The sequence below is a fragment of the Bombina bombina genome, chromosome 12 (genome assembly GCF_027579735.1).
Source record: "Bombina bombina isolate aBomBom1 chromosome 12, aBomBom1.pri, whole genome shotgun sequence".
In the NCBI taxonomy this organism is placed as follows: Eukaryota; Metazoa; Chordata; class Amphibia; order Anura; family Bombinatoridae; genus Bombina; species Bombina bombina.
In genome coordinates this window covers 47,335,139-47,349,470 of record NC_069510.1, presented here as the reverse complement: position 1 = coordinate 47,349,470, position 14,332 = coordinate 47,335,139, and the positions used below count along the sequence as shown (strand labels likewise).

Here is a 14,332-nt window from a genome sequence, read left to right as displayed (position 1 = left end):
TAAATATTATTGTTGTTTGTTTGCAAAGCGCTGGTTTGCATACCATGGTATCCAAGTGTATACACATATACGGCATATATATTAAAGGGACAGTGAACACTTTGAGACTGTAATATAAAATATGTTTAAAGGGACACTAAAAACTAAATACGTCATGCACCTACCTATAATCATGGGTGCGGCCATATTGGAACCTAGGTTACACTGCAGGTATCTGAAGGAGAGTTACTGCACATGTGCAAACAGGTCAGCACTGGAATGTAGTGAAAGCTAGATTTCAACATGGTAGCACTCATGACTAGAGGGAGGTGGGAATAGTATCAGTACTATGCTTATACAAATTTATTTAATGTCCCTTTATATATGTGTTCTAAAATAAATTGCAATTTACTTTTATTATAATTAAACTTTCATGATTCAGATAGGGCATGTCATTTTAAACAACTTTCTAATTCACTTGTATCATCAAATTTGCTTTGTTCTCTTGGCATTCTTAGTTGAAAGCTAAACGAAGGTAGGCTCATATGCTAATGTCTAAGCCCTTGAAGGCCGCCTCTTATCTGAATGCATTTGACAGTTTTTCACAGCTAGAGGGCGTTAGTTCATGTGTTTCATAGAAATATCATTGTGCTCCTGTACGTTATTTAAGAGTCAGCCCTGATTGGCTAAAATGCAAGTCTGTCAAAAGACCTGAGATAAGGAGGCAGTCAGTAGAAGCTTCGATACAAGGTAATTACAGAGGTAAAAATTATATTAATATAACAGTGTTGGTTATGCAAAACTGGGGAATGGGTAACAAATGTATTATCTATCTTTTTAAACAATAACATTTTTGGTGTTTACTATCCATTTAAATTTGCCTGAAAATTAAGAGTTTTCAACAGGGCCACCCTTAGCATTTGGGGGGCCCCTCAGCCCAGAGCCCTTATTCCCCTCCCGCCTGTATGACCCACCCCTGTCTCTACCTTCAGTGTTACCTATATAAAGAATACCACTATATATTACACATCCTGATACTACATGAGCTAAATACAGAATGTACATGGCGCCTTCTATATAATGAGCAGCAAGTCACTTACTGTGGCTTCGCATCCCTGCCCGCCGAAGCCATTGCTGCAGGTCAGACAGTACGTTCCATCCTCACTGACATCACAATGCGTTTGGAAGTATTGCTTCATGGGGAAGGTGTGAGCCACCTGCAGGTCCCGTGTATCCCAGATGCTGAAATAATAGAACCGTCATAGCTTCGTTATCAGATACGGAGTCATTAGACAAAGCAAAAGCGAAAAGGAATTCATATACAGGTTCAGAATAATCCCCCATATATCAGCCACTGTGTTAGTCAGCAGAACTCAAAATGAGTGAAAACAATATAGGTTAAAGGCGTAATAAAGTCATTTTTATACATACAACGCAAACAAATTTATTTCACGATTTAGACAGAATATACCATTTTAACCCCTTGAGGGCTAACGACGGCTCTGAGCCGTCGCCAATTGTCCCAGTCAGGTGCTGACGAAGGCTCAGAGCCTTGAGGGCAATCTGGGGGCTCCCACTGACTCCCACCCCAGCGATCTGGTCTGTATAGTGACTAAATGGTCTGTCTGAATAATGTCCCTTTAAGGTCATTTTAAATTTGTATTATCTTTAAGATGTAATTTTAACCCTTTAATGACCACAGCACTTTTCCATTTTCTGTCCGTTTGGGACCAAGGCTATTTTTACATTTCTGCTGTGTTTGTGTTTAGCTGTAATTTTCCTCTTCCTCATTTACTGTACCCACGCATATTATATACCGTTTTTCTTGCCATTAAATGGACTTTCTAAAGATACCATTATTTTCATTATCTTATAATTTACTATAAAAAAAATATAAAATATGAGGAAAAAAATGAAAAAACAAAAACAAATTTTTTCTAAATTTGACCCCCAATATCTGTTACACATCTACAACCACCAAAAAACACCCATGCTAAATAGTTTCTAAATTTTGTCCTGAGTTCAGAAATACCCAATGTTTACATGTTCTTTGCTTTTTTGTAATTTATAGGGCCATAAATACAAGTAGCACTTTGCTATTTCCAAACCACTTTTTTTCAAAATTAGCGCTAGTTAGATTGGAACACTGATATCTTTCAGGAATCTCTGAATATCCCTTGGCATGTATATATATTTTTTTCGAAGACATCCCAAAGTATTAATCTAGGCCCATTTTGGTATATTTCATGCCACCATTTCACCGCCAAATGCGATCAAATAAAAGAAATTGTTCACTTTTTCACAAACTTTAGGTTTCTCACTGAAATTATTTACAAACAACTTGTGCAATTATGGCACAAATGGTTGTAAATGCTTCACTGTGATCCCCTTTGTTCAGAAATAGCAGACATTTATGGCTTTGGCATTGGTTTTGGTAATTAGAAGTCTGCTTAATGCCGCTGCGCACCACACTTGTATTATGCCCAGCAGTTAAGGGGTTAATTAGGTAGCTTGCAGGGTTAATTTTAGCTTTAGTGTAGAGATAAGCCTCCCACCTGACACATCACACCCCCTGATCTCTCCCTGATCCCCCTCAAACAGCTCTCTTCACTCCCCCAAATCACAATTGTCACCGCCATCTTAAGTACTTGCAGAAAGCCTGCCAGTACTAAAATAAAAGCCTTTTTTTATTATTATTATTTTTTTCTAACCATTCTGTAGTGTTGGATCCCCCCTTAGCACCCAACCTCCCTGATCCCTCCCCCAAACAGCTCTCTAACCCTCCCCCCTCTACCTAGTTGCCGCCATCTTGGGTACTGGCAGCTGGAAGGAAGTGGACCAGTGATGGGCCACCCACCTGCCTCCATGCTACAGCTCCCACCCACCAACGATCGGCACCATCGCTGGCCGATGCAGAGAGGCCACAGAGTGGCTCTCTCTGTATCGGTGGGGTAAAAAGGGTATTGCAGTGATGCCTCAATATTGAGGCATCACTGCAATACCCTGGAAGCAATCACGATTGCTTCCAGAGCTTCAAACCCCAGAGGACGTGTCAGGCACGTCCTTGGTCGTTAACTGACATCCAAATAAGGACATGCCTGACACGTCCTTGGACGTTAAGGCGTTAAAATGTAAAACTGTATGTTTTTGTGTTTATTTTATTCACAACATGGTCCACCAATGGGCTGCGGGAGTTCAGCTATCCTGAAGAGCAAATAGAAAAATAAAGTTTTAACGTAAAGGGACACTAAACCCCAAAAAAAAATTATTTCATGATTCAGATAGAGCTTGTAATTTTAAGCAACTTTCTAATTTACTCCTATTATCAATTTTTTGTTGTTCTCTTGGTATCTTATATTTGAAAAGCAGAAATGAAAGCTTAGGAGCCGGCCCATTTAAGGTTTAGCACCTGGGTACCGCTTGCTGATCGTTGGCTAACACCTTCCACGGGTACCAGCAGCTGATCGCTACACTTAGTGACAGACAGTGTCACTCTGTGTAACAATCTGGCATCTGCCCTCATATGGAACCAGAGCACCAATCCGGTTCCATATGCAGGCAGATGTTTAGAGCTCAGGAACTCCAGCTCTTGGCTGTAACTTAAAACAATAGGCTAAGTAGCGCACAATGTATATATACGCCTTATTGGGTAAAGGGGTTAAAGGTATAACAATAACAAGGTTAAGTGCGCCCAGGGAATTCAGTATCCTGCTGCTAATCGGCAAATCCCCTCCAGATAGTAGAAAAATAAGAATAAAACCATAAAAAGAGAGGCAGCTTTAAACTAGCAGACATGTATTGATAAGGCATTGACAGGACTACGATACATCACTTTGCCAACTATTTATAAGCAACACCCAGGCTGAAGAGTTCTACAGTTGGAACAGAGGGCGGTGTCGAATTGCATAATAGCTATATATAGATACATTGAGATATTTACACTCAAAGCTGGATAAACTTCTACAATTGCAACAAAGACTATAATTTTGTGGCAAGTTTTATTGGCAACAGCGTTACAAAGTAACGGCTTGCATTGATTTATCTGATGACCTCTGAACCCACGTGACATCAGTATACGAGATACACACACCACGTTCTGCGAGTCTACACCGTAAAGGAACGCAATACGTCTAGATGCGGGCTGTCTGCTGAGGGGATATACAGACCAGGTAAATTATCACTCCAGTGACCACGCAACAAAATCAATGTAATCCGTATCTGACAAATACAGCGGGTAACAAGTCACTGCTCAGGTTTGAGCACACTTTACAAACATCATACTCTCCTATCGGACAACACTAAAAACAGAATTTATGCTTACCTGATAAATTACTTTCTCTTGCGGTGTATCCAGTCCACGGATTCATCCTTACTTGTGGGATACTCTCATTCCCTACAGGAAGTGGCAAATAGAACACACAGCAGAGCTGTCCATATAGCTCCCCCTCTGGCTCCACCCCCCAGTCATTCGACCGACGGTTAGGAGAAAAAGGAGAAACCAAAGGGTGCAGTGGTGACTGTAGTTTAAACAATAAAATTTTAACCTGACTTAATTGCCAGGGCGGTCCGTGGACTGGATACACCGCAAGAGAAAGTAATTTATCAGGTAAGCATAAATTCTGTTTTCTCTTGCAAGGTGTATCCAGTCCACGGATTCATCCTTACTTGTGGGATACCGATACCAAAGCTTTAGGACATGGGTGAAGGGAGGGAACAAGACAGGTAACCTAAACGGAAGGCACCACTGCTTGCAAAACCTTTCTCCCAAAAATAGCCTCCGAAGAGGCAAAAGTATCGAATTTATAAAATTTGGCAAAAGTATGCAGTGAAGACCAAGTCGCTGCCTTACAAATCTGTTCAACAGAAGCCTCATTCTTGAAGGCCAAAGTGGAAGCCACAGCTCTGGTGGAATGAACTGTAATTCGTTCAGGAGGCTGCTGCCCAGCAGTCTCATAAGCCAATCGGATGATGCTTTTCAACCAGAAAGAAAGAGAGGTAGCCGACGCTTTGTGACCTCTCCTCTTACCAGAATAGACAACAAACAAAGATGATGTTTGTCTGAAATCCTTAGTTGCTTGTAAATAGAATTTCAAAGCACGAACCACATCAAGATTGTGTAAAAGCCGTTCCTTCTTAGAAGCTGGATTAGGACACAAGGAAGGAACAATGATTTCCTGGTTAATGTTCTTATTAGAAACAACTTTAGGAAGAAAACCAGGTTTGGTACGTAAAACGACCTTATCTGCATGGAACACCAGATAGGGTGAATTACACTGCAAAGCAGACAATTCTGAAACTCTTGGAGCAGAAGATATAGCAACCAAAAACAAAACTTTCCAAGATAATAACTTAATATCTATGGAATGTAAAGGTTCAAACGGAACCCCTTGAAGAACTGAAAGAACTAAATTTAGACTCCATGGAGGAGCCACAGGTTTATAGACAGGCTTGATTCTGACTAACGCCTGTACAAACGCTTGAACATCTGGTACTGCTGCCAGACGCTTGTGTAAAAGGATCGACAGAGTGGATATCTGCCCCTTTAAGGAACTAGCTGATAAGCCTTTCTCCAATCCTTCTTGGAGAAAAGACAATATTCTTGGAATCCTAATCTTACTCCACGAGTAACCCTTGAATTCACACCAACAAAGATATTTCCGCCATATCTTATGGTAAATTTTCCTGGTGACAGGTTTTCTAGCTTGGATCAGAGTATCTATGACTGATTCAGAGAACCCACGCTTGGATAGAATTAAGCGTTCAATCTCCAAGCAGTCAGCTGCAGAGAAACTAGATTTGGATGCTTGAAAGGACCCTGTATTAGAAGATCCTGCAGCATTGGCAGTGTCCATGGTGGAACAGATGACATGTCCACTAGGTCTGCATACCAAGTCCTGCGTGGCCACGCAGGCGCTATCAGAATTACCAAGGCCTTCTCCTGTTTGATTCTGGCTACCAGCCGAGGGAGAAGGGGAAACGGTGGAAAGACATAGGCCAGATTGAAGGACCAAGGCGCTACTAGAGCATCTATCAATGCCGCCTTGGGATCCCTGGACCTGGATCCGTAAAGAGGAAGTTTGGTGTTCTGACGGGACGCCATCAGATCCAACTCTGTAATGCCCCAAAGCTGAGTGAGCTGAGCAAATACCTCCGGGTGGAGTTCCCACTCCCCCGGGTGAAAAGTCTGACGACTTAGGAAATCCGCTTCCCAGTTGTCTACTCCTGGGATGTGAATTGCAGATAGGTGGCAAGAGTGATCCTCCGCCCACCGGATTATCTTGGTTACTTCCTTCATCGCTAAGGAACTCTTTGTTCCTCCCTGATGATTGATGTATGCTACAGTCGTGATGTTGTCCGACTGAAATCTGATGAACTTGGCCGCCGCTAGCTGAGGCCATGCCTGGAGCGTATTGAATATCGCTCTCAGTTCCAAAATGTTTATCAGGAGAAGAGACTCTTCCCGAGACCATAGGCCCTGAGCTTTCAGGGAGCCCCAGACCGCGCCCCAGCCTAACAGACTGGCGTCGGTCGTCACAATGATCCACTCCGGTCTGCGGAAGCACATTCCCTGAGACAGGTGATCCTGAGACAACCACCAGAGAAGAGAATCTCTGGTTTTCTGGTCCAGTTGGATCTGAGGAGACAAATCTGCATAATCCCCATTCCACTGTTTGAGCATGCACAATTGCAGTGGCCTGAGATGAATTAGAGCAAAAGGGACTACGTTCATTGCTGCTACCATTAATCCGATTACCTCCATGCACTGAGCTACAGATGGCCCGAGGAATGGAATGAAGAGCTTGGCAAGTGCTTAGAAGCTTTAACCTTCTGACCTCCGTCAGAAATATTTTCATTTCTACCGAGTCTATTAATGTTCCCAGGAAGGGAACCCTTATAAGCGGGGACAGAGAACTTTTTTCGATGTTCACCTTCCACCCGTGAGACCTTAGAAAGGCCAGAACAATCTCAGTATGAGCCTTGGCTCTGGGAAAAGACGACGCCTGTATTAAGATGTCGTCCAGATAAGGTGCTACTGCAATGCCCCGCGGTCTTAGTACCGCTAGAAGGGACCCTAGCACCTTTGTGAAAATTCTGGGAGCGGTGGCCAACCCGAAGGGAAGGGCCACGAACTGGTAATGCTTGTCCAGAAAAGCGAACCTTAGGAACTGATGGTGATCTTTGTGGATAGGAATATGAAGGTACGCATCCTGTAGATCCACGGTAGTCATATATTGACCTCCTGGATCATCGGTAAGATTGTCCGAATGGTCTCCATCTTGAAAGATGGGACTCTGAGGAATTTGTTTAGAATTTTTAGATCCAGGATTGGTCTGAAAGTTCCTTCCTTTTTGGGAACCACAAACAGGTTTGAGTAAAAACCCAGTCCTTGTTCTGTAATTGGGACTGGATAGATCACTCCCATCTTGAGTAGATCTTCTACACAGCGTAAGAACGCCTCTTTCTTTGTCTGGTCTGAAGACAGACGAGAAATGTGGAACCTTCCTCTTGGGGGAGAGTCCTTGAATTCTAGAAGATATCCCTGAGCAACTATCTCTAATGCCCAGGGATCGGGAATATCTCTTGCCCAAGCCTGAGCAAAGAGAGAGAGTCTGCCCCCTACCAGATCCGGTCCCGGATCGGGGGCTACCCTTTCATGCTGTCTTAGTAGCAGCTGCAGGCTTCTTGGCCTGTTTACCCTTGTTCCAGCCCTGCAAAGGTTTCCAGGTTGCCTTGGGCTGTGGAGAGTTACCCTCTTGCTTTGCGGTCGCAGAGGTTGAAGCAGGACCGCTCCTGAAGTTGCGAAAGGAACGAAAATTAGCCTTGTTTTTAGCCTTAAAAGACCTATCTTGCGGGAGGGCATGGCCCTTTCCCCCAGTGATATCCGAAATAATATCTTTCAACTCGGGCCCGAAAAGGGTCTTTCTCTTGAAAGGAATATTCAATATCTTTGTCTTAGACGACACATCGGCCGACCATGATTTAAGCCAAAGTGCACTGCGCGCCATGATGGCAAAAGCAGAATTTTTCGCCGCTAACTTAGCTAATTGCAAAGCGGCATCCGTGATAAAAGAATTAGCCAGCTTTAGCGCCTTAATTCTATCCATAATTTCGTCATATGAGGTCTCCGTCTGGAGCGACTCCTCCAGTGCCTCAAACCAGAAAGCCGCTGCAGTAGTTACAGGAATAATGCAGGCAACAGGTTGGAGAAGGAAACCTTGTTGAACAAATATTTTCTTTAGTAAACCTTCTAATTTTTTATCCATAGGATCTTTGAACGCACAACTGTCTTCAATTGGTATGGTTGTGCGCTTGGCTAGTGTTGAAACTGCCCCCTCTACCTTAGGGACCGTCTGCCATGCGTCCCGCCTGGGATCAGTAATGGGGAACATTTTCTTAAAGATAGGGGGGGGAACAAAGGGTACACCTGGTCTCTCCCACTCCTTATCCACAATATCCGCCACCCTCTTCGGGATTGGAAACGCATCAGTGTATACAGGGACTTCTAGGTATTTGTCCATTTTACACAATTTTTCTGGGACCACCATGGGGTCACAATCATCCAGCATAGCTAATACCTCCTTAAGCAGCACACGGAGGTGTTCCAGCTTAAATTTAAATGCTAAGGAATCTGATTCTGAGAAACCTTTCCAGTGTCAGAAATTTCTCCCTCGGACAGCATATCCCTCAACGACACTTCAGAGTGTTGTGAGGGAACAACAGATAAACCCTCCAAAGCTTCTGATTGCTCATACTCTGTTCTTAAAACCTGAGCTATCACGCTTTTTAGGAAAAAACATAATTTATGCTTACCTGATAAATTCCTTTCTTCTGTTGTGTGATCAGTCCACGGGTCATCATTACTTCTGGGATATAACTCCTCCCCAACAGGAAATGCAAGAGGATTCACCCAGCAGAGCTGCATATAGCTCCTCCCCTCTACGTCAGTCCCAGTCATTCGACCAAGAATCAACGAGAAAGGAGTAACCAAGGGTGAAGTGGTGACTGGAGTATAATTTAAAAGATATTTACCTGCCTTAAAAACAGGGCGGGCCGTGGACTGATCACACAACAGAAGAAAGGAATTTATCAGGTAAGCATAAATTATGTTTTCTTCTGTTATGTGTGATCAGTCCACGGGTCATCATTACTTCTGGGATACCAATACCAAAGCAAAAGTACACGGATGACGGGAGGGAAAGGCAGGCTCATTATACAGAAGGAACCACTGCCTGAAGAACCTTTCTCCCAAAAATAGCCTCCGAAGAAGCAAAAGTGTCAAATTTGTAAAATTTGGAAAAAGTATGAAGTGAAGACCAAGTTGCAGCCTTGCAAATCTGTTCAACAGAGGCCTCATTCTTAAAGGCCCAAGTGGAAGCCACAGCTCTAGTGGAGTGAGCTGTAATTCTTTCAGGAGGCTGCTGTCCAGCAGTCTCATAGGCTAAACGTATTATGCTACGAAGCCAAAAAGAGAGAGAGGTAGCAGAAGCTTTTTGACCTCTCCTCTGTCCAGAGTAAACGACAAACAAGGAAGAAGTTTGGCGAAAATCTTTAGTTGCCTGCAAGTAGAACTTGAGGGCACGAACTACATCCAGATTGTGTAAAAGACGTTCCTTCTTTGAAGAAGGATTTGGACACAAGGATGGGACAACAATCTCTTGATTGATGTTCCTGTTAGTGACTACCTTAGGTAAGAACCCAGGTTTAGTACGCAAAACTACCTTGTCTGAGTGAAAAATCAGATAAGGGGAATCACAATGTAAGGCTGATAACTCAGAGACTCTTCGAGCCGAGGAAATAGCCATTAAAAACAGAACTTTCCAAGATAACATTTTTATATCAATGGAATGAAGGGGTTCAAACGGAACACCCTGTAAAACGTTAAGAACTAAGTTTAAACTCCATGGTGGAGCAACAGCTTTAAACACAGGCTTGATCCTAGCTAAAGCCTGACAAAAGGACTGGACGTCTGGATTTTCTGACAGACGTCTGTGTAACAAGATGGACAGAGCTGAAATCTGTCCCTTTAATGAACTAGCTGATAACCCCTTTTCTAAACCTTCTTGTAGAAAAGACAGTATCCTAGCGATCCTAACCTTACTCCAGGAGTAACCTTTGGATTCGCACCAGTATAGGTATTTCCGCCATATTTTATGGTAAATCCTTCTGGTAACAGGCTTCCTAGCCTGAATTAGGGTATCAATAACCGACTCAGAAAAACCACGTTTTGATAAAATCAAGCGTTCAATTTCCAAGCAGTCAGCTTCAGAGAAGTTAGATTTTGATGTTTGAATGGACCCTGTATCAGAAGGTCCTGTCTTAGAGGTAGAGACCAAGGCGGACAGGATGACATGTCCACTAGATCTGCATACCAAGTCCTGCGTGGCCATGCAGGTGCTATTAGAATTACTGATGCTCTCTCCTGTTTGATTTTGGCAATCAATCGAGGAAGCAGCGGGAAGGGTGGAAACACATAAGCCATCCTGAAGTTCCAAGGTGCTGTCAAAGCATCTATCAGAACTGCTCCCGGATCCCTGGATCTGGACCCGTAGCGAGGAAGTTTGGCGTTCTGGCGAGACGCCATGAGATCTATCTCTGGTTTGCCCCAACGTCGAAGTATTTGGGCAAAGACCTCCGGATGAAGTTCCCACTCCCCCGGATGAAAAGTCTGGCGACTCAAGAAATCCGCCTCCCAGTTCTCCACTCCCGGGATGTGGATTGCTGACAGGTGGCAAGAGTGAGACTCTGCCCAGCGAATTATCTTTGATACTTCCATCATTGCTAGGGAGCTTCTTGTCCCTCCCTGATGGTTGATGTAAGCTACAGTCGTGATGTTGTCCGACTGAAACCTGATGAACCCCCGAGTTGTTAACTGGGGCCAAGCCAGAAGGGCATTGAGCACTGCTCTCAATTCCAGAATGTTTATTGGAAGGAGACTCTCCTCCTGATTCCATAGTCCCTGAGCCTTCAGAGAATTCCAGACAGCGCCCCAACCTAGTAGGCTGGCGTCTGTTGTTACAATTGTCCAGTCTGGCCTGCTGAATGGCATCCCCCTGGACAGGTGTGGCCGATAAAGCCACCATAGAAGAGAATTTCTGGTCTCTTGATTCAGATTCAGAGTAGGGGACAAATCTGAGTAATCCCCATTCCACTGACTTAGCATGCATAATTGCAGCGGTCTGAGGTGTAGGCGTGCAAAAGGTACTATGTCCATTGCCGCTACCATTAAGCCGATCACCTCCATGCATTGAGCTACTGACGGGTGTTGAATGGAATGCAGGACGCGGCATGCATTTTGAAGCTTTGTTAACCTGTCTTCTGTCAGGTAAATCTTCATTTCTACAGAATCTATAAGAGTCCCCAAGAATGGAACTCTTGTGAGAGGAAAGAGAGAACTCTTCTTTTCGTTCACTTTCCATCCATGCGACCTTAGAAATGCCAGAACTAACTCTGTATGAGACCTGGCAGTTTGAAAGCTTGAAGCTTGAATTAGAATGTCGTCTAGGTACGGAGCTACCGAAATCCCTCGCGGTCTTAGTACCGCTAGAAGGGCACCCAGAACCTTTGTGAAGATTCTTGGAGCCGTAGCCAATCCGAATGGAAGAGCTACAAACTGGTAGTGCCTGTCTAAGAAGGCAAACCTTAGATACCGGTGATGATCTTTGTGGATCGGTATGTGAAGGTAAGCATCCTTTAAATCCACTGTGGTCATGTACTGACCCTCTTGGATCATGGGTAAGATTGTCCGAATAGTTTCCATTTTGAACGATGGAACTCTTAGGAATTTGTTTAGAGTCTTTAAATCTAAGATTGGCCTGAAAGTTCCCTCTTTTTTGGGAACCACAAACAGGTTTGAGTAGAACCCTTGTCCTTGTTCCGACCGCGGAACCGGATGGATCACTCCCATTAATAACAGATCTTGTACGCAGCGTAGAAACGCTTCTTTCTTTATCTGGTTTGTTGACAACCTTGACAGATGAAATCTCCCTCTTGGGGGAGATAATTTGAAGTCTAGAAGGTATCCCTGCGATATGATCTCTAGAGCCCAGGGATCCTGAACATCTCTTGCCCAGGCCTGGGCGAAGAGAGAGAGTCTGCCCCCCACTAGATCCGGTCCCGGATCGGGGGCTCTCGGTTCATGCTGTCTTTGGGGCAGCAGCAGGTTTCCTGGCCTGCTTGCTCTTGTTCCAGGACTGGTTAGGCTTCCAGCCTTGCCTGTAACGAGCAACAGCTCCTTCCTGTTTTGGTGCAGTGGAGGTTGATGCTGCTCCTGTTTTAAAGTTCCGAAAGGGACGAAAATTAGACTGTCTAGCCTTAGCTTTGGCTTTGTCTTGAGGTAGGGCGTGGCCCTTACCTCCTGTAATGTCAGCGATAATCTCTTTCAAACCGGGCCCAAATAAAGACTGCCCCTTGAAAGGTATATTAAGTAATTTGGACTTAGAAGTAACATCAGCTGACCAGGATTTTAGCCACAGCGCCCTACGTGCCTGTATGGCGAATCCTGAGTTCTTAGCCGTAAGTTTGGTTAAATGTACTACGGCCTCCGAAATAAAGGAATTAGCTAGTTTAAGGACTCTAAGCCTGTCCGTAATGTCGTCTAGCGTAGATGAACTAAGGTTCTCTTCAAGCGACTCAATCCAAAATGCTGCCGCAGCCGTAATCGGCGCGATACATGCAAGGGGTTGTAATATAAAACCTTGTTGAACAAACATTTTCTTAAGGTAACCCTCTAATTTTTTATCCATTGGATCTGAGAAAGCACAGCTATCCTCCACCGGGATAGTGGTACGCTTAGCTAAAGTAGAAACTGCTCCCTCCACCTTGGGGACCGTTTGCCATAAGTCCCGAGTGGTGGCGTCTATTGGAAACATCTTTCTAAATATTGGAGGGGGTGAGAACGGCACACCGGGTCTATCCCACTCCTTAGTAACAATTTCAGTTAGTCTCTTAGGTATAGGAAAAACGTCAGTACTCGCCGGTACCGCAAAGTATTTATCCAACCTACACAGTTTCTCTGGTATTGCAACGGTGTTACAATCGTTGAGAGCTGCTAAGACCTCCCCTAGTAATACACGGAGGTTCTCCAATTTAAATTTAAAATTTGAAATATCTGAGTCCAATCTGTTTGGATCAGAACCGTCACCCACAGAATGAAGCTCTCCGTCCTCATGCTCTGCGAGCTGTGACGCAGTATCAGACATGGCCCTAGCATTGTCAGCGCACTCTGTTCTCACCCCAGAGTGATCACGCTTGCCTCTTAGTTCTGGTAATTTAGACAAAACTTCAGTCATAACAGTAGCCATATCTTGTAATGTTATCTGTAATGGCCGCCCAGATGTACTAGGCGCCAAAATATCACGCACCTCCCGGGCGGGAGATGCAGGTACTGCCGCGTGAGGCGAGTTAGTCGGCATAACTCTCCCCTCGCTGTTTGGTGAAATTTGTTCACATTGTACAGATTGACTTTTATTTAAAGTAGCATCAATACAGTTAGTACATAAATTTCTATTGGGCTCCACCTTGGCATTGGAACAAATGACACAGATATCTTCCTCTGAGTCAGACATGTTTAACACACTAGCAAAAAACTTACAACTTGGTTATAATCTTTTTTAGCAAAAAACGTACTGTGCCTCAAAGAGGTACTAACGATTAAATGACAGTTGAAATAGTGAACTGAAAAACAGTTATAGCATCAAACTTTAAAACAACAAAACTTTTAGCAAAGGTTTGTTTCCCATTAGTAAAATAACAATAATTAAATTTGACATAAAAAATACAAAGCAACGTTTTTATTCACAGTCACTATAAGAATTCTCACAGCTCTGCTGAGAGAATTTACCTCCCTTCAAAGAAGTTTGAAGACCCCTGAGATCTATCAGAGATGAACCGGATCATGCAGGAAAAATAAAAGTAACTGACTGGTATTTTTTGATGCGTAGCAAAGAGCGCCAAAACGGCCCCTCCCTCTCCCACACAGCAGTGAAGAGAAACGAAACTGTCACAAATAAAGCCAAAAAAACTGCCAAGTGGAAAATAATGCCCAAATATTTATTCACACAGTACCTCAGCAATGTAAACGATTCTACATTCCAGCAAAAACGTTTAACATGATAAATAGTTATTAAAAAGGATTAGTGACCTTTAACAGAGTAGTTCCGGTGAAATACCATCCCCAGAATACTGAAGTGTATACATACATGTCATTTTAACGGTATGGCAGGATTTTCTCATCAATTCCATTCAGAAAATAAAAACTGCTACATACCTCAATGCAGATTCCTCTGCCCGCTGTCCCCTGATCTGAAGCCTTTACCTCCCTCAGATGGCCGAGAACAGCAATATGATCTTAACT

At 43.7% G+C, this 14,332-nt stretch overlaps 1 protein-coding gene across 1 annotated transcript in view; it reads right to left on the bottom strand.

Moving 5' to 3' along the window:
* Positions 1-14,332, bottom strand: part of WDR31 (WD repeat domain 31) — a 144,657-nt gene that overhangs the window by 39,912 nt on the left and 90,413 nt on the right. The window contains exon 7 of the mRNA XM_053695335.1: positions 1,080-1,221. Coding sequence (XP_053551310.1) covers positions 1,080-1,221 — 142 coding nt within the window. The remainder of the gene's footprint in view (positions 1-1,079; positions 1,222-14,332) is intronic.